The 21,441-nt window shown below is 45.8% G+C and overlaps 1 protein-coding gene across 14 annotated transcripts in view; it reads right to left on the reverse strand.

Moving 5' to 3' along the window:
* Positions 1 to 21,441, reverse strand: part of arhgap39 (Rho GTPase activating protein 39) — a 722,701-nt gene that overhangs the window by 613,539 nt on the left and 87,721 nt on the right. For 5 of the 14 annotated variants that reach the window (XM_063044605.1, XM_063044606.1, XM_063044604.1 and 2 more), the window contains one exon: positions 10,110 to 10,204. The exons of 8 other annotated variants lie outside the window; for them this stretch is intronic. In XM_063044605.1, coding sequence (XP_062900675.1) covers positions 10,110 to 10,145 — 36 coding nt within the window. In that variant the 5' untranslated portion in view covers positions 10,146 to 10,204. Of the gene's footprint in view, positions 1 to 10,109; positions 10,205 to 21,441 lie in introns of those variants that run through there. One more of the 14 variants, XM_063044612.1, reaches the window with a different exon arrangement.

Consider the following 21,441-nt stretch of genomic DNA (forward strand, 5'->3'; position numbering starts at 1 on the left):
GAGAGGGACAGAGGGAGAAAAAGGAGAGTGAGAGAAAGAATGTGTGCATAAAAATGAGTAACAGATGGGGTACGAGAGGGAGGTGGGGCATTAGCGGAAGTTAGAGAAGTCGATGTTCATGCCATCAGGTTGGAGGCTACCCAGACAGAATATAAGGTGTTGTTCCTCCAGCCTGAGTGTGGCTTCATCTTTACAGTAGAGGAGGCCGTGGATAGACATGTCAGAATGGGAGTGGGATGTGGAATTAAAATGTGTGGCCACTGGGAGATCCTGCTTTCTCTGGTGGACAGAGCGTAGTTGTTCAGCAAAGCAGTCTCCCAGCCTGCATCGGGTCTCCCCAATATACAGAAGGCCACATCGGGAGCACCGGACGCAGTATATCACCCCAGCCAACTCACAGGTGAAGTGTCGCCTCACCTGGAAGGACTGTCTGGGACCCTGAATGGTGGTAAGGGAGGAAGTGTAAGGGCATGTGTAGCACTTGTTCCGCTTACACGGATAAGTGCCAGGAGGGAGATCAGTGGGGAGGGATGGGGGGGACGAATGGACAAGGGAGTCGCGTAGGGAGCGATCCCTGCGGAAAGCGGGGGGGGGAAGGGAAAGATGTGCTTAGTGGTGGGATCGCGTTGGAGGTGACGGAAGTTACGGAGAATAATATGTTGGATCCGGAGGCTGGTGGGGTGGTAGGTGAGGACCAGGGGAACCCTATTCCTAGTGGGGTGGCAGGAGGATGAAGTGAGAGCAGAGTTGATGGTGGAGGAAGGGAAGCCCCTTTCTTTAAAAAAGGAGGACATGCCCCTCGTCCTCCCTCAAAGAGAACACAAATAGTTGAATTGAATTGACTTTATTTCTTACATCATTCACATACGAGGAGTAAAAATCTTTATGTCACGTCTCCATCTAAATGTGCAATGTGCAATCACAGTAATTTATAATAAATAGAACAGTCAATGTAATATAGAGTACACTCAAATCAGCGTGAGTTCATCAGTCTAATGGCCCGGTGGAAGAAGCTGTCCCGGAGCCTGTTGGTCCTGGCTTTTATGCTGCGGTACCACTTCCCGGATGGTAGCAACTGGAATAGATTGTGGTTGGGATGGTTTGGGTTTCCAATGATCCTACGGGCCCTCTTTACACACCTATCCTTGTAAGTGTCCTCAATCATGGGAAGTTCACAACTACACATGCTCTGGGCTGTCCACACCACTCTCTGCAGAGTCCTGCGATTAAGGGAGGTACACTTCCCATACCAGGCAGTGATGCAGCCAGTTAGGATGCTCTCATTTGTGCCCCTGTAGAAAGTTCTTAGGATAAGGGAGCCCATACCAAACTTCTTCAACTGTCTGAGGTGAAAGAGGCGCTGTTGTGCCTTTTTCACCACACAGCTGGTGAAAAGAGACCATGTGACAGGAATTCTGCAGATGCTGAAAATTCAAGCAACACACATAAAAGTTGCTGGTGAACGCAGCAGGCCAGGCAGCATCTCTAGGAAGAGGTGCAGTCGACGTTTCAGGCCGAGACCCTCGTCAGGACTAAGAGTGAGTAAGGGATTTGAAAGTTGGAGGGGGAGGGGGAGGGGGAGATTCAAAACCCCTCCTCCTCCAACTTTCGAATCCCTTACTCACTCTTCCTTCAGTTAGTCCTGACGAAGGGTCTCGGCCTGAAACGTCGACTATACCTCTTCCTAGAGATGCTGCCTGGCCTGCTGCGTTCACCAGCAACTTTTATGTGTGTAGCTGTTTAGCCTCTCAACCCCAAATCCATTGATGTCAATAGGGGTTAGCCCATCTCCATTCCTCCTGTAATCCACAACTAGCTCCTTTGTTTTTGCGACATTGAGGGAGAGGTTGTTTTCTTGACACCACTGTGTCAGAGAGATGACTTCTTCTCTGTAGGCCACCTCGTTATTGTTTGAGATAAGGCCAATCAATGTAGTGTCGTCAGCAAATTTAATTAGCAGATTGGAGCGGTGGGTGTGTGGAGGGTTGTTCATCCAACCCAAGTGTGGCTCATCACGACAGTGCAGGAGGCCATGGATAGACATATCAGAATGGGAATGGGAAGTAAAATGGGTGGCGCTTTTTCTGGCATAGGTGCTCAGCGAAGCAGTCTCTCAATCTACATCGAGTCTCACCAATATACAGCAGGCCACACTGGAGCACCAGACACAGTATATGACCCCAACAGACTCACGGGTGAAGTGTCACCTCACCTGAAAGGACTGTTTAGGGCCCTGAATGATAGTGAGGGAGGAGGCATAGGGGCAGGTGTAGCACTTGTTCCACTTGCAAGGATAAGTGCCAGGAGGGAGAACAGTGGGGAGGAACGAACGGACAAGAGAATCGCATAGGGAGCGATCCCTACAGAAAGCAGAAAGGGGGGGGTTGGGGTGGGGGAAGAGAGAAAGATGTGCTTGGAGGTGGGATCCTGTGGAAGATGGCGGAAGTTTTGGAGAATTATGTGCTCTCCAGGCTGGTGGGGTGGTAGATGAGGACAAGAGGAACCCTATTCCTGGTAGGGTGGCAGGAGGATGGGGTAAGAGCAGACGTGCATAAAATGGAAGAGATGCAGTTGAGGGCAGTGTTGATAGTCAAGGAAGGGAATCCCCTTTCTTTGAAAAAGGAGGACATCTCCTTCATTCTAGAATGAAAAGTCTCATCCTGAGAACAGATGCAGTGCAGACAGAGAAATTGAGAGAGGGGGATGGCGTTTTTACAAGTAACCGGGTGGGAAGAGGTAGTGTCCAAGTAGCTGTGAGAGTCCATTGGTTTATGGTAGACCAGATAAGCTGTCTCTGAAGATAGAGACAGTGAAATCGAAAAAGGGGAGGGAGGTGTCAGACATGGACCAGTTAAATTTGAGGGCAAGGTGAAAGTTAGTAACAAAGTGGATGAAATCGATGAGTTCAGCATGGGTGCAGGAAGCAGCACCAATGCAGTCGTTGATGTAGTGTAGGAAAAAGTGCGGGACAGTCACCAGTGTAGGCTTGAAACACAGACTGTTCCACGTAGCTGACAAACAGGCAGGCATAGCTGGGATGCATGTGAGTGCCCATGGCTACCTATTTTATTTGAAGGAAATGGGAGGAGCCAAAGAAGAAATTATTTAGAGTGAGGACCAGTTCCACTAGGCGGAGGAGAGTGGTGGTGGAGGGAAACTGGTTAGGTCTGGTGTCCAGAAAAAAAATAGAACTTTATAGAACATAGAAGTCTACAGCACATTACAGGCCCTTCGGCCCACAATGTTGTGCCAACCATGTAACCTACTCTAGAAACTGCCTAGAATTTCACGAGCTTACCCCTGATATCCGCCCCCCCCCCCCGGTACCCATTTCCAAGCAACTTAAAACCATGCCTCCTCGTGTTAGCCATTTCAGCCCAGGGAAAAAGCCTCTGGCTATCCACACGATCAATGCCCCCATCATCTTATATACCTCTATCAAGTCACCTCTTACCCTCTGTCACTCCAAGGAGAAAAGGCCAAGATCATTCAGCCCATTCTCATAAGGTACGCCCTCCAATCCAGGCAACATCCTTGTAAATCTCCTCTGTACTTTCTCTATAGTATCCACATCCTTCCTGTATGAGGTGACCAGAACTGAACACAGTACTCCAAATGGGGTCTGGCCAAGGTCTTATATAGCTGTAATATTACTTCACAGCTATTGAACTCAATCCCACGGTTGATGAATGCCAACACACCATACGCCTTCTTCAAAACACTGTCAACCTGCGCAGCAGCTTTGAGTGTCCTATGGACATGGACTCCAAGATATCTCAGACCCTCCTCACTGCCAAGAGTCTTACCATTAAAATTATATTCTGTTTTAAAATTTAAGCTACCAAAATGAACCAACCTTAAGGCTGTCCTGGTGGGGGATGGGGGTGTATAGGGAATGGACATCCATAGTAAAAATAAAATGATGGGGGCCAGGGAACCTGCAATTATTGAAAAGATCCAAAGGGTGTTAAGTGTCACAGGTGTAGATAGGAAGGGACTGAACTAGGGGGGAAAATCAAACAGAGTCAAGGTATGCAGATATGAGTTCAGTGGGGCAAGAACAAGCTGAAACAATGGGTCTACCTGGACAAGTGGGTTTGTGGATCTTGGGTAGATGGAGGTAGAAAAGGGAGGTGTGGGGTGCGGGAACTATGAGGTTGTTGGCGTGGATGGGAGATCCCCAGAGTCAATAAGGTTGGTGATGGTGTGAGAGACAATGGCCTGGTGTTTCTTGGTGGGATCTGTTCGAGGGCTAAGTAAGAGGAGGTGTCTGAGAGTTGGCGCTGTGCCTCAGCAAGGTAGAGGTCATTACGCCAGACCTTTGTTTATGGCATTTGGACTTATTTTGGAAAAAGTCACAAAAGTCGACCAACAGTACCAAATTTGGTAGTGTAAATTGATGATGAGAAGCCAAGAACCAGGCTTTGGGCAAGGGAGTACAGGATAAACATTAGAGTCCAAGTATGCAGGAACAGAAGGATTTGGGGTGCATGATCATAAATCCCTAAATGCAGTAAGGCACACAGACAAGTTCTTTAAAAGGGTATGAGGTTGGACAAACTTGGGTTGTTCTTTCTCAAGCTGGAGGCTGCAAGGAGATCTAATGGACTTTTTTTTTAAACTATGAGTCATAGCCTAGATAAGACAGTCAAAATCATTTCCCCCAGGTTGAAACACCAGAAGACATTCTTTGAAGGGTGGGAGGGGTGGTAAATTTAAAGGCAGCATGGGGACAAGTTTTTTGTTGCTTTTTTTTATTGCAGAAAGACAGGTGCATGGAATGAGTTACAGTGAGGGGAGAGGAGAGAGGGAAGCAGGCAGCTTGGTGGAGTTTGAGATGCTTTTAGAAAGGCACGTGAATATGAAGGGGAGGGTGGGAGGGAGAACTGACATCAAAATTGGCTAAATGGCCTGTCCAGGACTGAAGTGTTCTAGGTTATACAAGGGTATAAAGTATATTTAACAACAAACAAGAGAAAATCTGTCAATGCTGAAAATCCGAGCAACATACATAAAATGCTGGAGGAACTCAGCAGGCCAGGCAGCCTCTGTGGAAAAGAGTACAGTCGACGTTTTGAGCCAGAACTCTAATTGTACAAAACATCACTTGGGCCACAGCTTGAATTCTGAATGCTAGTCTAGGAAAATATCATGAGAAACAGTAATAGCATTAGAAAAGGTGGAAAAGAGATTTCCAAAGATGTTGCCAGGGTTAGAGAATTAAAGTTGAAGAAATATTGACAGAGGCATTTTCCCCTTGGGAACATGAGAGATTTCATTAATATATATAAAATTATGAAAGGGACCAATTTCCCTCAAAAGAAAAGTCAGAAATGGGTGGGGAGTGCAGTTAATTGGGAAGATTAAAGAAAAAAATATTTCATTCAATGAATAGCAGGATCTTGAAGTCACTAACTGAAAAAGAGGTAGAGGCAGAATCCCCTGTCACACACTTCTTTTAAACACTGTACCTGGAAGACAGCCAGAACCTTTAAGCTCTCTCGACCAGAGACTTGGGAGGAGAAGTTACAGTAGAGTCCACTGTCAGCCAGCATGAAAATGATTGCTAAAGAGCCTTCTTCTGTGGCATAAAAGTTTAATGATTCTGCAATTATATGCTTGCAGGAGCTTCATTCACATGTGCTGCCTTCCTGACATTAGATAGGCGCAAAGCACACAGTCTTTGTTCCATAGTTGGGGAATCAAGAACTAAAAGACCAAAGTTTGGGGGTGAATGGGGAGAGATTTAATAGGAACCTTTGGGCTACAATTTCACCCAGAGAGTGATTGGTATATGGTCAGAGGAGGTGGTTGAGGCAGGTACATTAATAACATTAAAAAGGCAATTGCAGATACACAGTTAGGAAATGCTGAGAGGGTGATGGACCAAACACACTTAATTGGGGTTAGCATCTTGGTCGACATGGGCCATTTGAGTCAAAGGACTTGTTTCATGCTGTATTCCTCTCTGACAAGGGTGTCTGAACTTCAAGGATATCACAGAACCATTTTGAATCAAACTTAGGTTGTCAAAGTTGCTATACAAATGCAAATTTCTTTAGAAATATCTAGCAAATTCAAATTTATAAAAATTAGTGGACCTTCTTTCAAAGAATTATGAACTGTCAAACCATAAACAATACTACAACTAACCTTGTTAGTTTTTTTTCTAAATTCAGGAGTTCAGAAGGAAGTTACGTCCCTACTCAATCTCTCCTACAACAAACTTATTAATCCCAGGAATTGGTCTGGTGAATCTTTGCAAGTATAAAGCAAGTATATTCCCTTTAACACACGAAGACTAAAACTGTTACAAAATACACCAGGTGAGTTCCGTGGTTTCTCAAGACATTTAATTACACAACCTGTTGAAGCAGAGATGATGGTGTTAAGAACCATTTCTACTAAGTGATACAAATTTTCCTCTATTTTAAGTGCATTTGCCACTACCTCATTTAATGCTGAAATGTAACATTATTGCAATCTCTTTACACAGCCTGTTATTCTGACTTATTCTTAATAGGATCATAAAACTGTAATATATTTACTTCCACCTCAAAAATTTTTTCTTCAAATCCCAAAAGAAAGCTCAGTTTGATTCTATCCTGTTCCATAACTTCTCCAATTTAAAAGACACTGCACTAGTTCGAGGGAAGATGCCTGCATAGCCATCAAGAACAGTCATAAATGTATTGCACATATCCCACCCTCAGAACCAGGTTCATTATCACTGGTATATATCGTGAAATGTGTTGCTTTGCAGCAGCAGTACCTAAAAAATACCTAAAAAAAACCGAAAAAAAACTGAGGTCGTGTTCATGGGGTGTTCAGAAATCTGATGGGAAGGGGAAGAAGCTGTTCCTGACACATTCTGTGTGTGTCCTCCCTAATGGCAGTAATGAGAAGAAGGCATGTCCTGCATGGTGAGGTTCCTTAAAAATAGATGTCATCTTCTTGATACATCACCTTTTGAAGATGTCCTTGATGGAAGGGAGGCTAGTGCCAGTGATGGAGCTGGTTGAGTTTACAACCCTCTGCAGCTTTTCTGATCCTGTGCAGTGGGCCTCCACAACATGCAGTGATACAACCTGTTAGGATGCTCACCACGGTACAGCTATAGAAATTTGCTGGAGTCTTTGCTGACATATCAAACCTCCTCAAACACCCAATGAAATATAACTGCTCTTGTGCTTTCTTCATAATTGCACCTATATGTTAGGACGGGATAGATAGACCAATGTGCAAGAAAATACAGACTGTACAAACACAAAAATAAACAAACAAATAATACTGAGAACACTTTTGTTGAGTCTTTGAAAGTGAGTCCATGGGTCATGGTATCAGTTCAGAGTTGAGGTGAATGAAGTTGGCAGTGCTGGTTTAGGAGCCTGATGGATGAAAGTTGTGATTCCTCTCTGTTGGACATTTTCTTAGGTGTCAAAACATCCTGACATTGCTTTGCCGTTGCTGGGAAAACCCGTGAACTCCCTCCTTAGTTCAGTGTGGTACTCCCTTCAGTACTAATCAAGAAGACAATGCCCCCCCCCCCAATCACATCCACTCAAGAGCAGATGAGGCATAAACATCAGCCTTGTGCACATTTTGAAATGACAATAAAGGAAGGGTGGGGAAATAAACAAATGGGTCAGGGTTGATGCTGAGCATCCAAGTTCACAATGCTGCCAGGAGCAAACTTACAGGTATTGCAAAATTAAAAACTCAACCCAAGAATGGCTGATAACCTGGACAGGAACAGAGTAAAAAAATTATAGGTTACCTTCCCAATTCAATTCAACTATTCATCTGCCAAAAAAAAGAACACAAATCATCCAGAAAAAAGCTGGTTGCAGGCCTAATTGCTTTTATATCAAAGCAGCAGCCACATCATTACATTTCCTCAATGAATCTGCCCAGTACAAGCTATTCTAGATAATGAATGGAATAAGTTCAAAGTTTAATGTACATTTATTATCTAAGTATGCATACTATATACAATCACAAAACAAAGGCTTGCTTAGAACATAAACACTATCACAGAGGCATGGAAATTAATGATTCTGCAACTACTATTCAACATTTTCTGAAAGCGGACTGTCTCAAAGGTACTTTAACTGGATCTCTGCCACATTCCTGGGTCACTCAATCAGAGACATATCAACTTATAAAACACCCTATCCTCGCTATATGCATCTTCAGACAATGCGGATTCACAGTTATGTGAGGAACCTATTTCTACCAACTTCTCGTTATATGAGTCAAAAACTCAGTTATGCCAGGAGCACTGCTTTCCCACCAATACAAGTCACGTGCGCACACTTCACAGTCTCACTGTTGGGAGGAGAAGCACCGCTTTCCCGCCAGAACAAGTCACGTGCGCACGCCTCACATTCTCACTCCCGCCAGTCTCGCATTGGTTTTGGCAACGTGTGGATGTGTGATCTTGCGCTGTTAAAACTTTTGTGTTTTTACCTAAGGAGCAGTGATTTTGTGCTTGAAATATTTAACTATACCTCCTAAGCATCCGATGTCAAGTCCTGGGCCATCAGCCAAGCGGCAGAGAATTGCTTTAACACTTGAAAAAAAGTTGGAAATTATAAATAGGGCGGCGTCAGGTGAAGGTAACACAGCTCTGGGACGCTACCCTGTGCAGTTGCAGGCTATGATAGCTGAGTTAGGCATCACACCAAAGCAGGTGTTTAATGCAGACGAGACCGGGCTTTTTTGGAAGCGTATGCCGAAACGCACTTACATAAGTAAGGATGAAAAAACTGTGTCAGGTTTCAAGGCAGCAAAGGATAGATTGACTTTGCTCTATGTGTTCCAGTGGCGAAGGAGACTATAAGATGAAGCCTCTCTTAGTTTACCATTCACCCCCATGCTCTTAAGGGTTTGAGTATGAATATGCTTCCTGTCCACTGGGAAGCTAACAAGAAAGCATGGGTCACTGGTCAAATCTTTGAAGATCGGTTTGCTAATCATTTTGCTGTTGAGGCTGAACGCTACTGCCGGGAACAGAATCTTGCCTTTAAAGTTCTTTTGTTGCTTGACAATGCGCCAGCCCATCCTAAACAACAACATCGCTGATTCAACCACTCGACCAAGGTGTGATATCCACATTCAAGGCGTATCTTTTTTACGGCGAACTATCTCTCAGATGCTGCAAGCAACAGACGATTTTGAAAATCCCGGGAGTTTACCAACAGTGCGGGAATGGTGGAAGTCCTTCAACATCAGACATGCCATCAACAACATTGATGAATCCTGGAAAGAGGTCAGGTCTTCCACTCTCAACAGAGCGTGGAAAATTTGGGCGGAGTGTGTGCACACCCCCTAGGGGTTTCCTGCTTTCACTGCAGCTGTCCAGGATTGTGTGGCCCTGAGCCGTAAAATTGGTGGGGAGGGGTTCTCAGATCCCGAGACTGCTGAGGTGGTAGAGCTCCTGGATTCTCATGATGAAGAATTAAGTGTGGATGACCTTCTGCGCTTAACTCAGACTGAAGGTGATAATGATGAAGAAGAAGTTGTCGAGTTGCAGGTGAAGGATTTTACAGTGAAGCACCTGGCAGAATTTTTTAAAGCTGCGGAACACTTGGCACAAATGGCAATGGACATGGACCCAAGTTTAGAAAAGAGTCAGTCGTTCCCTGCAGTCAAGCCTTCTTCCCTACGAGCAAATTTATGCTGAAAAACAAAATGCTGCCAAGTAAACAACCCTCACCACTTTCTTCAAACCGGTGTCATCTCCTGCTGCCGGCAGTACTGAGAGTTCTGTGAGTCTTCCTTCACCCCTTGCTGTCCTTGATGATCCTGACGACACACAACCATCCACCTCATCCATGTACAGCTGCCCGACACCACAACAACCACTCATCTCCCGGAGCAAACACACCTGCCACTGTTGGTGAGTACTGTACACCCTAGTATGTTAACTTTCTATGATTTATTACATTGAATATTACCTTAAATTGATTAAATATAATACAAATGTTGCCTTGAGGTACTGCTTTTGTGTCGTACTGGTATGAAAATGTGAATAAATTACAGAAAAAACATATTTAGGAAGCCCTCCAGAATGCATCCCTATTTTCTCCATTTAAATAATTACTCACATTATGCGTCGACTTCGAGGAACGTATCCCCCACATATAACGAGGATAGGGTGTACTGATGAGAATGGATGAGCACTTGGAGACAGAATCAGAATCTGCAGATACAGAGTGGAGATGCAGAGGTAATCAAAAGAGCTCCATTTCTGACAGATGTGGACATAAGCTGAAATATTGCACCGTGTCATGAATTTTGACAATAGACTTGTGATAGCTGTGATTAACAGCTGAAAACCTATCCCTTGAACAAGTCCTACCTGTAGATAGTCAAACTGAAATGATTTCAGGTTCATTTACAGTATTTATCACATGTACATCCAAGACATACAGTGAGATGCGCCATTTGCGTTAACAACCATCACACCAAGGATGTGCTGGAGGCAGCCACACAAGTGTTGCCACACATTCTGTTGCCAACACAGCATCCCCACAATGTTGAGCAAAGCAACACAATCAACAACAACAAAACAAGAAAAGCAAAATAAGCCTCTTTTTCAAGAGAGCAAATCTGACGTTCCCCATGGACTCTCACAAAGGAATTTGCTTTCAGGCCTCGACTTAAAGACTCGTTGACTTCAGGCTTCAATTTTCAGTACAGGACTCACCACTAATGGGGGCCTGATCTCAAGACGTACTGACCTAGGGGGTCATTTGCCCTCATGCCTCCTGTCTACATGGACCTCAGATCCCAGGACCTGCTAACCTGGGGGTCACCAGCCTTTGAGCTCAATGGTCTTCATCACTTACCATTCAGGGAGGGGGAAGTGTATGGGGTGTCAGGGAGGGGTAGCACCTCTGGTGGGGGAACATGTCACGTCTTTTTCAGGGCGGTTTGTCCACCTTTGATCCCCACCTGGCACTCAGCTCTCACCTGTGGCTCCCCGTAGCTGTTTGCATGCGACATTGGCCACACCCCGGGCAACGGCTTCGACAAGCCGGCTAAACCAGGTGAGGGTAGCCGATGGGTCTCAAACCCTTGGTGAGATAGGGAGTTGTCTATCCCAGCATGTGAAGACAGACTCTGGCGGATTGAGCAGACGAGACCAATGCAAGGTCCAACGGTCAAGAAGGCGGTCTCTGCAAGCGTCGTGGAACAGGTAGAGCACGACAATACACAGAAGATATTCTGGTCATCCACTGCGCCTAGTCCCATCTCCAGCCGTCTCGACTCTTGTCTTGCCACTGGATCCAGATGGGAATTGGGAAGAGAGAGTGAGGCTGACGCTGTGCAATTCTCCCTCACTTAAATCCAAATCAAGTACTAGTCTCGGCACCATCAGCCAGCTGGTGGCGCAGTGACATCAGCGCCGGACTCCAGAGCAAAGGTTCCCGAGGTCGAATCCAGTCGGGCCGCTCCAGGGCACACTTTCCATCCATGCCGGGTTGAGTGTCGAGCCAGCAACTCGACCTCATAAGAAGTACTAATGGTGTCAAGGTCTTTATCGATGACGATGGACGAACCTTATACCATTCTGATATCCATCCACAGAGATCACTGGCCTTCAAGCCATGAAGAGCTCAGACCTGGACTCCGGTATGAACTGTCACACACTTGCTGTTCCTCAATCCTAATCTGACCCTTAATTCACCGTTCTGTCCCCAAAACCATCTCTACAAAATCTAAAAAAAAACACTAAATCTGAGCCATGACATCAACAGAAACTGCAAATGGGTAGCATCTTAGAAACAAAGAAAACCTACAACAGGCCCATCGGCCCACAAAGCTGGGCCGAACATGTCCTTACCTAAGATATTACCTAGAGTTACCCATAGCCCTCTATTTTTCTAAGCTCCATGTACCTGTCCAGGAGTCTCTTAAAAGACCCTATCATATCTGCCTCCACCACCATCGCCAGCAGCCCATTCCACACACTCACCACTCTCTACATTAAAAATAAATTTACCCCTGACATCTCCTCTGTACCTACTTCCAAGCATCTTAAAACTGTGCCCTCTCATGCTAGCCATTTCAGCCCTGGGAAAAAGCCTCTGACTATCCACACAATCAATATCTCGCATCTTATATACACCTGTCAGGTCACCTCTCACCATCCATCGCTCCATGGAGAAAAAGCCAAATTCACTCAATCTATTCTCATAAGGCATGCTCCCCAATCCAGGCAGCACCCTTGTAAATCTGTTCTACACCCTTTCTATAGTTCCCACATCCTTCCTGTAGTGAGGCGACCAGAACTGAGCACAGTACTCCAAGTGGGGTCTGAGCAGGGTCCTATAGAGCTGTAACATTACCTTTCAGCTCTTAAACTCAATCCCACGATTGATGAAGGCCAATGCACTTTATGCCTTCTTAACCACACAGTCAACCTGCGCAGCAGCTTTGAGTGTCCTATGGACTCGGACCCCAAGATCCCTCTGATCCTCCACACAGCCAAGAGTCTTACCATTAAATGCTATATTCTGCCATCATATTTGACCTACCAAAATGAACAACCTCATACTTATCTGGGTTGAACTCCATCTGCCACTTCTTAGCCCAGTTTTGCACCCTATCAATGTCCTGCTGTAACCTCTGACAGCCCTCCATACTATCCACAACACCCCCAACCTTTCTGTCATCAGCAAACTTACTAACTCATCACTCCACTTCCTCATCCAGATCATTTATAAAAATCACGAAGAGTAGGGATCCCAGAACAGATCCCTGAGGCACAACACTGGTCCTGGTCACCAATCTCCATGCAGAATATGACCCATCTACAACCACTCTTTGCCTTCAGTCGCAAGCCAATTCTGGATCCAAAATGCAATGTATCCTTGGATCCCATGTCTCTTTACTTTCTCAATAAGCCTTGCATGGGGTACCTTGTCAAATGCCTTGTTGAAATCCATATACACTACATCTACTGCTCTACCTTCATCAATGTGTTTAGTCGTATCCTCCAAAAATTCGATCAGGCTTGTATGGCACAACCTGCCTTTGACAAAGCCATGCTGACTATTCCTAATCATGTTATGCCTCTCCAAATGTTCACAAATCCTGCCTCTCAGGAACTTCTCCATCAACTTACCAACCACTGAAGTAAGATTCACTGGTTTATAATTTCCTGGGCTATCTCTACTCCCTTTCTTGAATAAGGGAACAACATCCGCAACCCTCCAATCCTCTGGAACCTCTCCCGTCCTCATTGATGATGCAAAGATCATCGCCAGAGGTTCAACAATCTCCTCCCTTGTCTCCCACAATAGCCTGGGTTATATCTCGTCTGGTCCCGATGACTTATCCAACTTGATGCTTTCCAAAAGCTCCTGCATATCCTCTTTCTTAATATCTACATGCTCAATCTTTTCAGTGCCGCTGCAGGTCATCCTTGCAATCGCCAAGGTCCTTTTCTGGAGTGAGTACTCAAGCAAAGTATTCATTAAGTGCCTCTGTTATCTCCTCCAGTTCCATACACACTTTTCCACTGTCACACTTGATTAGTCCTATTCTCTCATGTCTTATCCTCTTGCTCTTCACATACTTGTAGAATGCCTTGGGGTTTTCTTTAATCCTGTCCGCCAAGGCCTTCTCATGGCTCTGTCTGGCTCTCCTAATTTCATTCTTAAACTCCTTCCTGCTAGCCTTATTTTCTGGATCTCTATCATTACCTAGTTTTTTTAAACCTCTCGTAAGCTCTTCTTTTCTTCTTGACTAGATTTACAACAGCCTTTGTACACCACGGTTCCTGTACCCTACCATCCTTTCCCTGTTTCATTGGAACGTACCTACGCAGAACACCAGCAAATATCCCCTGAACATTTGCCACATTTCTTCTATACATTTCCCTGAGATCATCTGTTCCCAACTTATGCTTCCAAGTTCCTGCCTGATAGCCTCATATTTCCCCTTACTCCAACTTAACACTTTCCTAACTTGTCTGTTCCTATCCCTCTCCAATGCTATAGTAAAGGAGATAGAATTGTGATTACTATCTCCAAAATGCTCTCCCACTGAGAGATCTGACACCTGACCAGGTTCATTTCCCAATACCAGATCAAGTACAGCCTCTCCCCTTGTAGGTTTATCCACATATTGTGTCAAGAAACCTTCCTGAACACACCTAACAAACTCCACCCCATCTAAATCCCTCACTCTCGGGACATGCCAATCAATATTTGTGAAATTAAAATCTCCCACCACGGTAACCTTGTTATTATTATACGTTTCCAGAATCTGTCTTCTTATCTGCTCCTCAATGTCCCTGTTACTATTGGGTGGTCTATAAAAAGCATCCAGTAGAGTTATTGGCACCTTCCTGTTTCTATCTTCCACCCACAGAGACTCTGTAGACAAGCCCTCCATGTCTTTCTCCTTTGCTGCAGCCGTGACACTATCCCTGATCAACAGTGCCATGCCCACACCTCTTCTGCCTCCTTCCCTGTCCTTTCTGAAACATCTAAAGCCTGGCACTTGAAGTAACCATTCCTGCCCCTGAGCCATCCAAGTCTCTGTAATGGTCACAACATCTTAGTTCCAAGTACTGATCCACGCTTAAGCTCATCCACTTTGTTCACAATACTCCTTGCATTAAAATAGATACATCTCAAACCATCGGTCTGAGCGCGTCCTTTCTCTGTTATCTGCCTATCCTCCCTCTCGCACTGTCTCCAAGCTTTCTCTATTTGTGAACCAACCGTCTCTTCCTCTGCCTTTTCCCACCCCACAGCAATCCTAGCTTAAACTCTCCCCAAAAGCCTTAGCAAACCTTACCACCAGGATATTGGTCCCCCTGGGATTCAAGTCTGGAATCTTGACCGGAACAATCTGTAATAATTATCTTATACTAAAATAATACTAGCAATGTAAAATGCATTTGAAAAATATGAAAAAGATACAAGTTTTAAAATCATAAACGAGAAAAATCTGCAGATGCTGGAACTCCAAGCAACACACACAAAATGCTGGAGGAACTCAGCAGGCCAGGCAGCATCTATGGAAAACAGCTGGGAAATTGATTAGTGAAAGAGACCATGGAAGAAAGAAAAAAGGGAGTGAAGCACCAAAGGGAGGCGATGGGCTGGCAAGAAGACAAGGTGAGAGAGAAAAAGGGGATGGGAAATGGAGACAGAGAGGGGTTGGGAGGCATTAGTGGAAATTTGAGAAATCAATGTTCATGCCATCAGGTTGGAGGCTACCCCCAAACGAATACAAGGTGCTGTTCCTCCAACCTAAGTGCGGCCTCATCACGACAGTGGAGGAGGTCATGGATGGACATATTGGAATGGGAATGAGAAGTGGAATTAAAATGGGCAGCCACTGGGAGATCCCACTTGTTCTGATGGATAGAGTGTAGGATTTCAGCAAAGTGGTTTCCCAATCTATGTCGGGTCTCACCAATATACATGAGGCCACACCAGGAGCACCAGATGCAGTATATGACCCCAACAGACTCACAGCTGAAGTGTTGCCTCACCTGGAAGGACCACTTAGGGCCCTGAATGGTAGTGAGGGAGGTGTAGGGGCAGGTGTAGCACCTGTTCTGCTTGCACGGATGAGAACCAGCAGAGAGATCAGTGGGGAGGGACAAATGGACAAGTGAGTTGCATAGGGAATAATCCCTACGGAAAGCAGAAAGTGGGGGAAGGGAAAGATGTGCTTGATGGTGGGATCTGTTGATGGCGGAAGTTTGGGAAAATTATATGCTGGACGCACACACTGGTAGAGCGGTAGGCGAGGACGAGGAATCCCCTTGACCCTGCCGTCTGCAGCTAGGTCCTGGGCTTCCTGTCAGATCGCTGGCAGGTGGTAAGAGTAGGCTCCCTCACCTCCACCCCTCTGACAGTCAATACAGGAGCCCCTCAGGGCTGTGTACTAAGTCCCCTCTTTCACTCCCTGTATACCCATGACTATATCGTCACCCACAGCTCTAATCTGCTGATTAAATTTGCCCACAATACTACATTGATTGGTCTAATCTCAAACAATACCGACGTGGCCTACAGGGAAGGAGTCATCTCCCTGACACAGTGGTGTCAAAAAAACCTCTCCCTCAATGTCGCAAACACAAAGGAGCTGGTTGTGGATTACAGGAGGAATGGAGACAGGCTAACCCCTATTGACATCAATGGATTTGGGGTTGAGAGGGTAAACAGTTTTAAGTTTCTCAGCATCCACATCACCGAGGACCTCACATGGTCTCTTCACACCAGCTGTGTGGTGAAAAAGGCACAACAGCGCCTCTTTCACCTCAGACAGTTGAGGAAGTTTGGTATGGGCTCCCAAATCTTAAGAACTTTCTACAGGGGCACAATTGTGATCATCCTGACTGGCTGCATCACTGCCTGGTATGGGAATTGTACCTCCCTTAATCACAGGATTCTGCAGAGAGTGGTGTAGACAGCCCAGCGCATCTGCAGTTGTGAACTTCCCATGATTCAGGACATTTACAAATACAGGTGTGTAAAAAGGGCCTGTAGGATCATTGGGGACCCAAGTCACCCCAACCACAATCTATTCTAGCTGCTACCATCCGGGAAACAGTACTGCAGCATAAAAGCCAGGATCAACAGGCTCTGGGACAGCTTCTTCTACCAGGCCATCAGACTGATTAACTCACCTAATTTGAGTCTATTTCTATGTTACATTGACTGTTCTATTTATTATAAATTATTACAAATTACTATAAATTGCACATTTAGACAGAGACATAACAAAGATTTTTACTTCCCATGTATGTGAACCATATAAGAAATAAAGTCAATTCAATTCCTATCCCTGGTAGGGTGGCGGGAGAATGGGTTAAATGCAGACTTAGGAAGATACCTCCTTCATTCTGGAATGTCTATTATAATCTCACGAACTCTCACAGCTACCTGGACTATACCTCTTCCCACCCTGGTACTTCTATAAATGCCTTCCCCTTCTCTCAATTCTTCTATCTCTGCCGCATCTGTTCTCAGGATGAGGCTTCTTCCATTCTAGAACAAAGGAGGAGTTCACCTTTTTCAAAGAAAGGGGCTTTCCTTTCTCCACCATCAACACTGCCCTCAACCTCATCTCTTCCATTTCACGCACGTCTGCTCTTACCCAATCCTTCTGCCACCCTACCAGGGACAGGGTTCCTCTTGTCCTCACCTACTACCCCACTAGCCTTCGGGTCCAGCACATAACTCACCAAAGCTTGCACCATCTCTAATGGGATCCTACCACCACGCACATCTTTCCCTACCCCCCACTTTCTGCTTTCTGCAGGGATCGCTCCCTACGCAACACCCTTGCCCTTTTGTCCCTCCCCACTGATCTCCCTCCTGGCACTTATCCTTGCAAGCAGAACAAGTGCTACACCTGCCTCCACACCTCCACCCTCACTACCACTCAGGGCCCTAAACAGTCCTTCCAGGTGAGACGACACTTCACCTGTGAGTCTGTTGGGGTCGCCTATTGTGTCTGGTCCTCCTGATGTGGCCTCCTGTAAATTGGTGAGATCTAATGTAGACTGGAAAACAGCTTCGCCAAGCACCCACATTCCGGCCACCAGAAAAAGCGGGATCTCCCAGCAGCCACCCATTTTACTTCCATTTCCCATTCCCATTCCAATACGCCCATCCATGACCTCCTCCACTGTTGTGATAAGGCCACACTTAGATTGGAGGAACAATACCTTATATTCTATTCAGGTAGCCTCCAACCTGGTGGTATGAACATCAATTCCTCAAACTTCCAGTAATGCCCCTCACCTTCCACTCTCCTTCAGCATTTCCCATCCCCTTTTCCCTCTCACCTTATCTCCAGGCCGGCCCATCACCTCCCTCTGGTGCTCCTCTCCCCTTTTCTTTTTTCCATGGCCTTTGTCTCTTTCACCAATCAATTTCCCAGCTCTTCACTTCATCCCTCCTCCTCCAGGTTTCACCTATTACCATGTGTTTCTCTCTCCCCTTCCCCCACCTTTTAAATCTACTCCTCAGCTTTTTTTCTCCAGTCCTGCAGAAGAGTTTCGGCCCGAAACATCAACTGTACTCTTTTCCATAGATGCTGCCTGGCCTGCTGAGTTCCTCCAGCATTCTGTATGTGTTGATAAGTTTTAAAACTTTCCTGCAAGGATATATCAGACTCTCAGCAGCCTACTCAAAATGCAAGCTGTATTTCACTGTAAAAATATGAAGTGTACAAACATAGCAATAAATAACTCAAATGATTTTGTTAAGTGAAGGCTGATTATTGCTGCCTTAATTAAATTATCCCCATTAATTATAACTGGACAAAAAACCTTCAATGCATAGCTTGCAAATAGGAAATTCCAAAGTGATATCACAGAGTTTATGGGTTTCTAGGCAATAATCATAACACATAAAATGAGACAATCTAGGGGAGAGAAAATCAAGATGGCTTATGGCTGGAGTGAGCATTTAAGTATCAGCAGTACATAAAACTATTTTTATATAATCCAGGAACTGTTGGCAAGAATAGTATTTATTGCCCATCCCTATCTAAGTAGCTCAACGGGCCATTTCAGAAAGAATCAATGATTCTAGGTGTACTAGAATCACATACAAGACCATATGATATAGAAACAGAATTAGGCCATTCAGCCCATTCAGTCTGCTTTGCCATTCCATCATGGCTGATTTATTATCTCCCTCAACCTCATTCTCCCTGGAACCTTTGACACCCTTACTATCAAGAACCTATCAACCTCTACTGTAAATATATTGTCTGTGGCGATGAATTCCACAGACTCACCACCCTCTGGCTAAATAAATTCCTCTTCATCTCTGTTCTACAGGGGCATCCTTCTACTCTGAGGCTGTGCCCTTTGGACCAAGACTCTCACACTATTTGAAACATCTACTCCATCTTGTCCTTTAACTCTAGAGTTGATGTTGCAGCTCTATAAAACTCTAGTTAGACCACAATTGGAGTAGTGTGTTCAAGTCTGGTTGCCTCATTATAGGAAGGATGTGGAAACATTAAAGAGAGTGCGGAGGTGATTTATCAGAATGCAAACACGAGGAAATCTGCAGATGCTGGAATTTCAAGCAACACACATAAAAGTTGCTGGTGAACATGGGTTCACCAGAGGATCATGGGTCAGGAGGCCTAGGGAAAAAGAAAATGGGGAGGGGGGAAGCCCAGAGGATGGGCAAGGGGTATAGTGAGAGGAACAGAGGGAGAAAAAGAGAGAGAGAAAAGAAAGTGTGTATATAAATTAATTAATTAATTAACTAACTAACTAACGGTTGGGGTAGGAGGGGGAGGTGGGACACTAGAGGAAGTTTGCGAAGTCAATGTTCATGCCATCAGGTTGGAGGCTACCAGATGGAATATAAGGTGTTGTTCCTCCAACCTGAGTGTGGCTTCATCTTGACAGTACTAGAGGCCGTGGATAGACATATCAGAATGGGAATGGGACGTGGAATTAAAACGTGTGGCCACTGGGAGATCCTGCTTTCTCTGGCGGAGCGTAGGTGTTCAGTGAAACGATCTCTCAGTCTGCGTCGGGTCTCACCAATATATAGAAGGCCCCATCGGGAGCACCGGACGCAGTATATCACCCCAGCCGACCCACAGGTGAAGTGTCACCTCACCTGGAAAGAATGTCTGGGGCCCTGAGTGGTACTGAGGGAGGAAGTGTAAGGGCATATGTAGCACTTGTTCCGCTTACAAGGATGAGTGCCAGGAGGGAGATCGGTAGGGAGGAATGAGGGGGACGAATGGACAAGGGAGTTGCGTAGGGAGCGATCTCTTGATCATGACCCCACTAAGGAGCACCAGGCCATTGTCTCCCGCACCATCATCGACTTTATCAGCTCAGGGGATCTCCCATCCACTGCTACCAACCTTATAGTTCCCACACCTCACACTTCCCCTTTCTGCCTCCTACCCAAGATCCACAATCCTGCCTGTCCAGATAGACCCATCGTCTCAGCTTGCTCCTGCCCCACCGAACTCATTTCTGCATACCTTGACATTGTTTTATCCCCCCTTGTTCAATCCCTTCCTACTTATGTTCATGACACTTCTCACGCTCTGAAACTTTTCAATGATTTTAAGTTCCCTGGCCCCCACTGCTTTATTTTCACCATGGATGTCCAGTCTCTATATACTTCCATCCCCCATCAGGAAGGTCTCAAAGCTTTCTGCTTCTTTTTGGATTCCAGACCTAACCAGTTCTCCTCTACCACCACTCTGCTCCGTCTTGCGGAATTAGTCCTTACTCTTAATAATTTCTCCTTTGGCTCCTCCCACTTCCTCCAAACTAAAGGTGTAGCCATGGGCACCCATATGGGTCCCAGCTATGCCTGCCTTTTTGTTGGCTTTGTGGAACAATCTATGTCCCAAACCTATTCTGGTATCTGTCCCCGACTTTTCCTTCGCTACATCAACGACTGCATTGGCGCTGCTTCCTGCACGCATGCTGAGCTCATTGACTTCATTAACTTTGCCTCCAACTTTCACCCTGCCCTCAAGTTTACCTGGTCCATTTCCAACACCTCCCTCTTCTTTCGAGATCTTCCTGTCTATCTCTGGAGACAGCTTATCTACTGATGTGTACTATAAGCCTACTGACTCTCACAGCTATCTGGACTATTCCTCTTCTCACCCTGTCTCTTGCAAGAATGCCATCTCCTTCTCACAATTCCTCCGTCTCTGCTGCATCTGCTCTCAGAATGAAGCTTTTCATTCCAGGACGAAGGAGATGTCCTTTTTTAAAGAAAGTGGCTTCCCTTCCTCCACCATCAACTCTGCTCTCAAACGCATCTCCCCCATTTCACGCACATCTGCTCTCACTCCATCCTCCTGCCACCCCACTAGGAATAGGGTTCCCCTTGTCCTCACCTACCACCCCACCAGCCTCCGGGTCCCATATATAATTCTCCGTAACTTCCACCACCTCCAACGGGATCCCACCACTAAGCACGTCTTTCCCTCCACCCCTCTCTCTGCATTCCGCAGGGATCGCTCCCTACGCAACTCACTTGTCCATTCGTCCCCCCCATCCCTCCCCACTGATCTCCCTCCTGGCACTTATCCGTGTAAGCGGAACAAGTGCTACACATGCCCTTACACTTCCTCCCTTACCACCATTCAGGGCCCCAAACAGTCCTTCCAGGTGAGGCGACACTTCACCTGTGAGTCGGCTGGAGTAATATACTGCGTGCGGTGCTCCCGATGTGGCCTTCTATATATTGGTGAGACCCAACACAGACTGGGAGATCGTTTCGTTGAACACCTACGCCCTGTCCACCAGAGAAAGCAGGATCTCCCAGTGGCCACACATTTTAATTCCACGTCCCATTCCCATTCTGATATGTTTACCCACGGCCTCCTCTACTGTCAAGATGAAGCCACACTCCGGTTGGAGGAACAACACCTTATATTCTGTCTGGATAGCCT

The sequence above is a fragment of the Mobula hypostoma genome, chromosome 3, assembly GCF_963921235.1.
Source record: "Mobula hypostoma chromosome 3, sMobHyp1.1, whole genome shotgun sequence".
NCBI classification, from domain to species: domain Eukaryota; kingdom Metazoa; phylum Chordata; class Chondrichthyes; order Myliobatiformes; family Myliobatidae; genus Mobula; species Mobula hypostoma.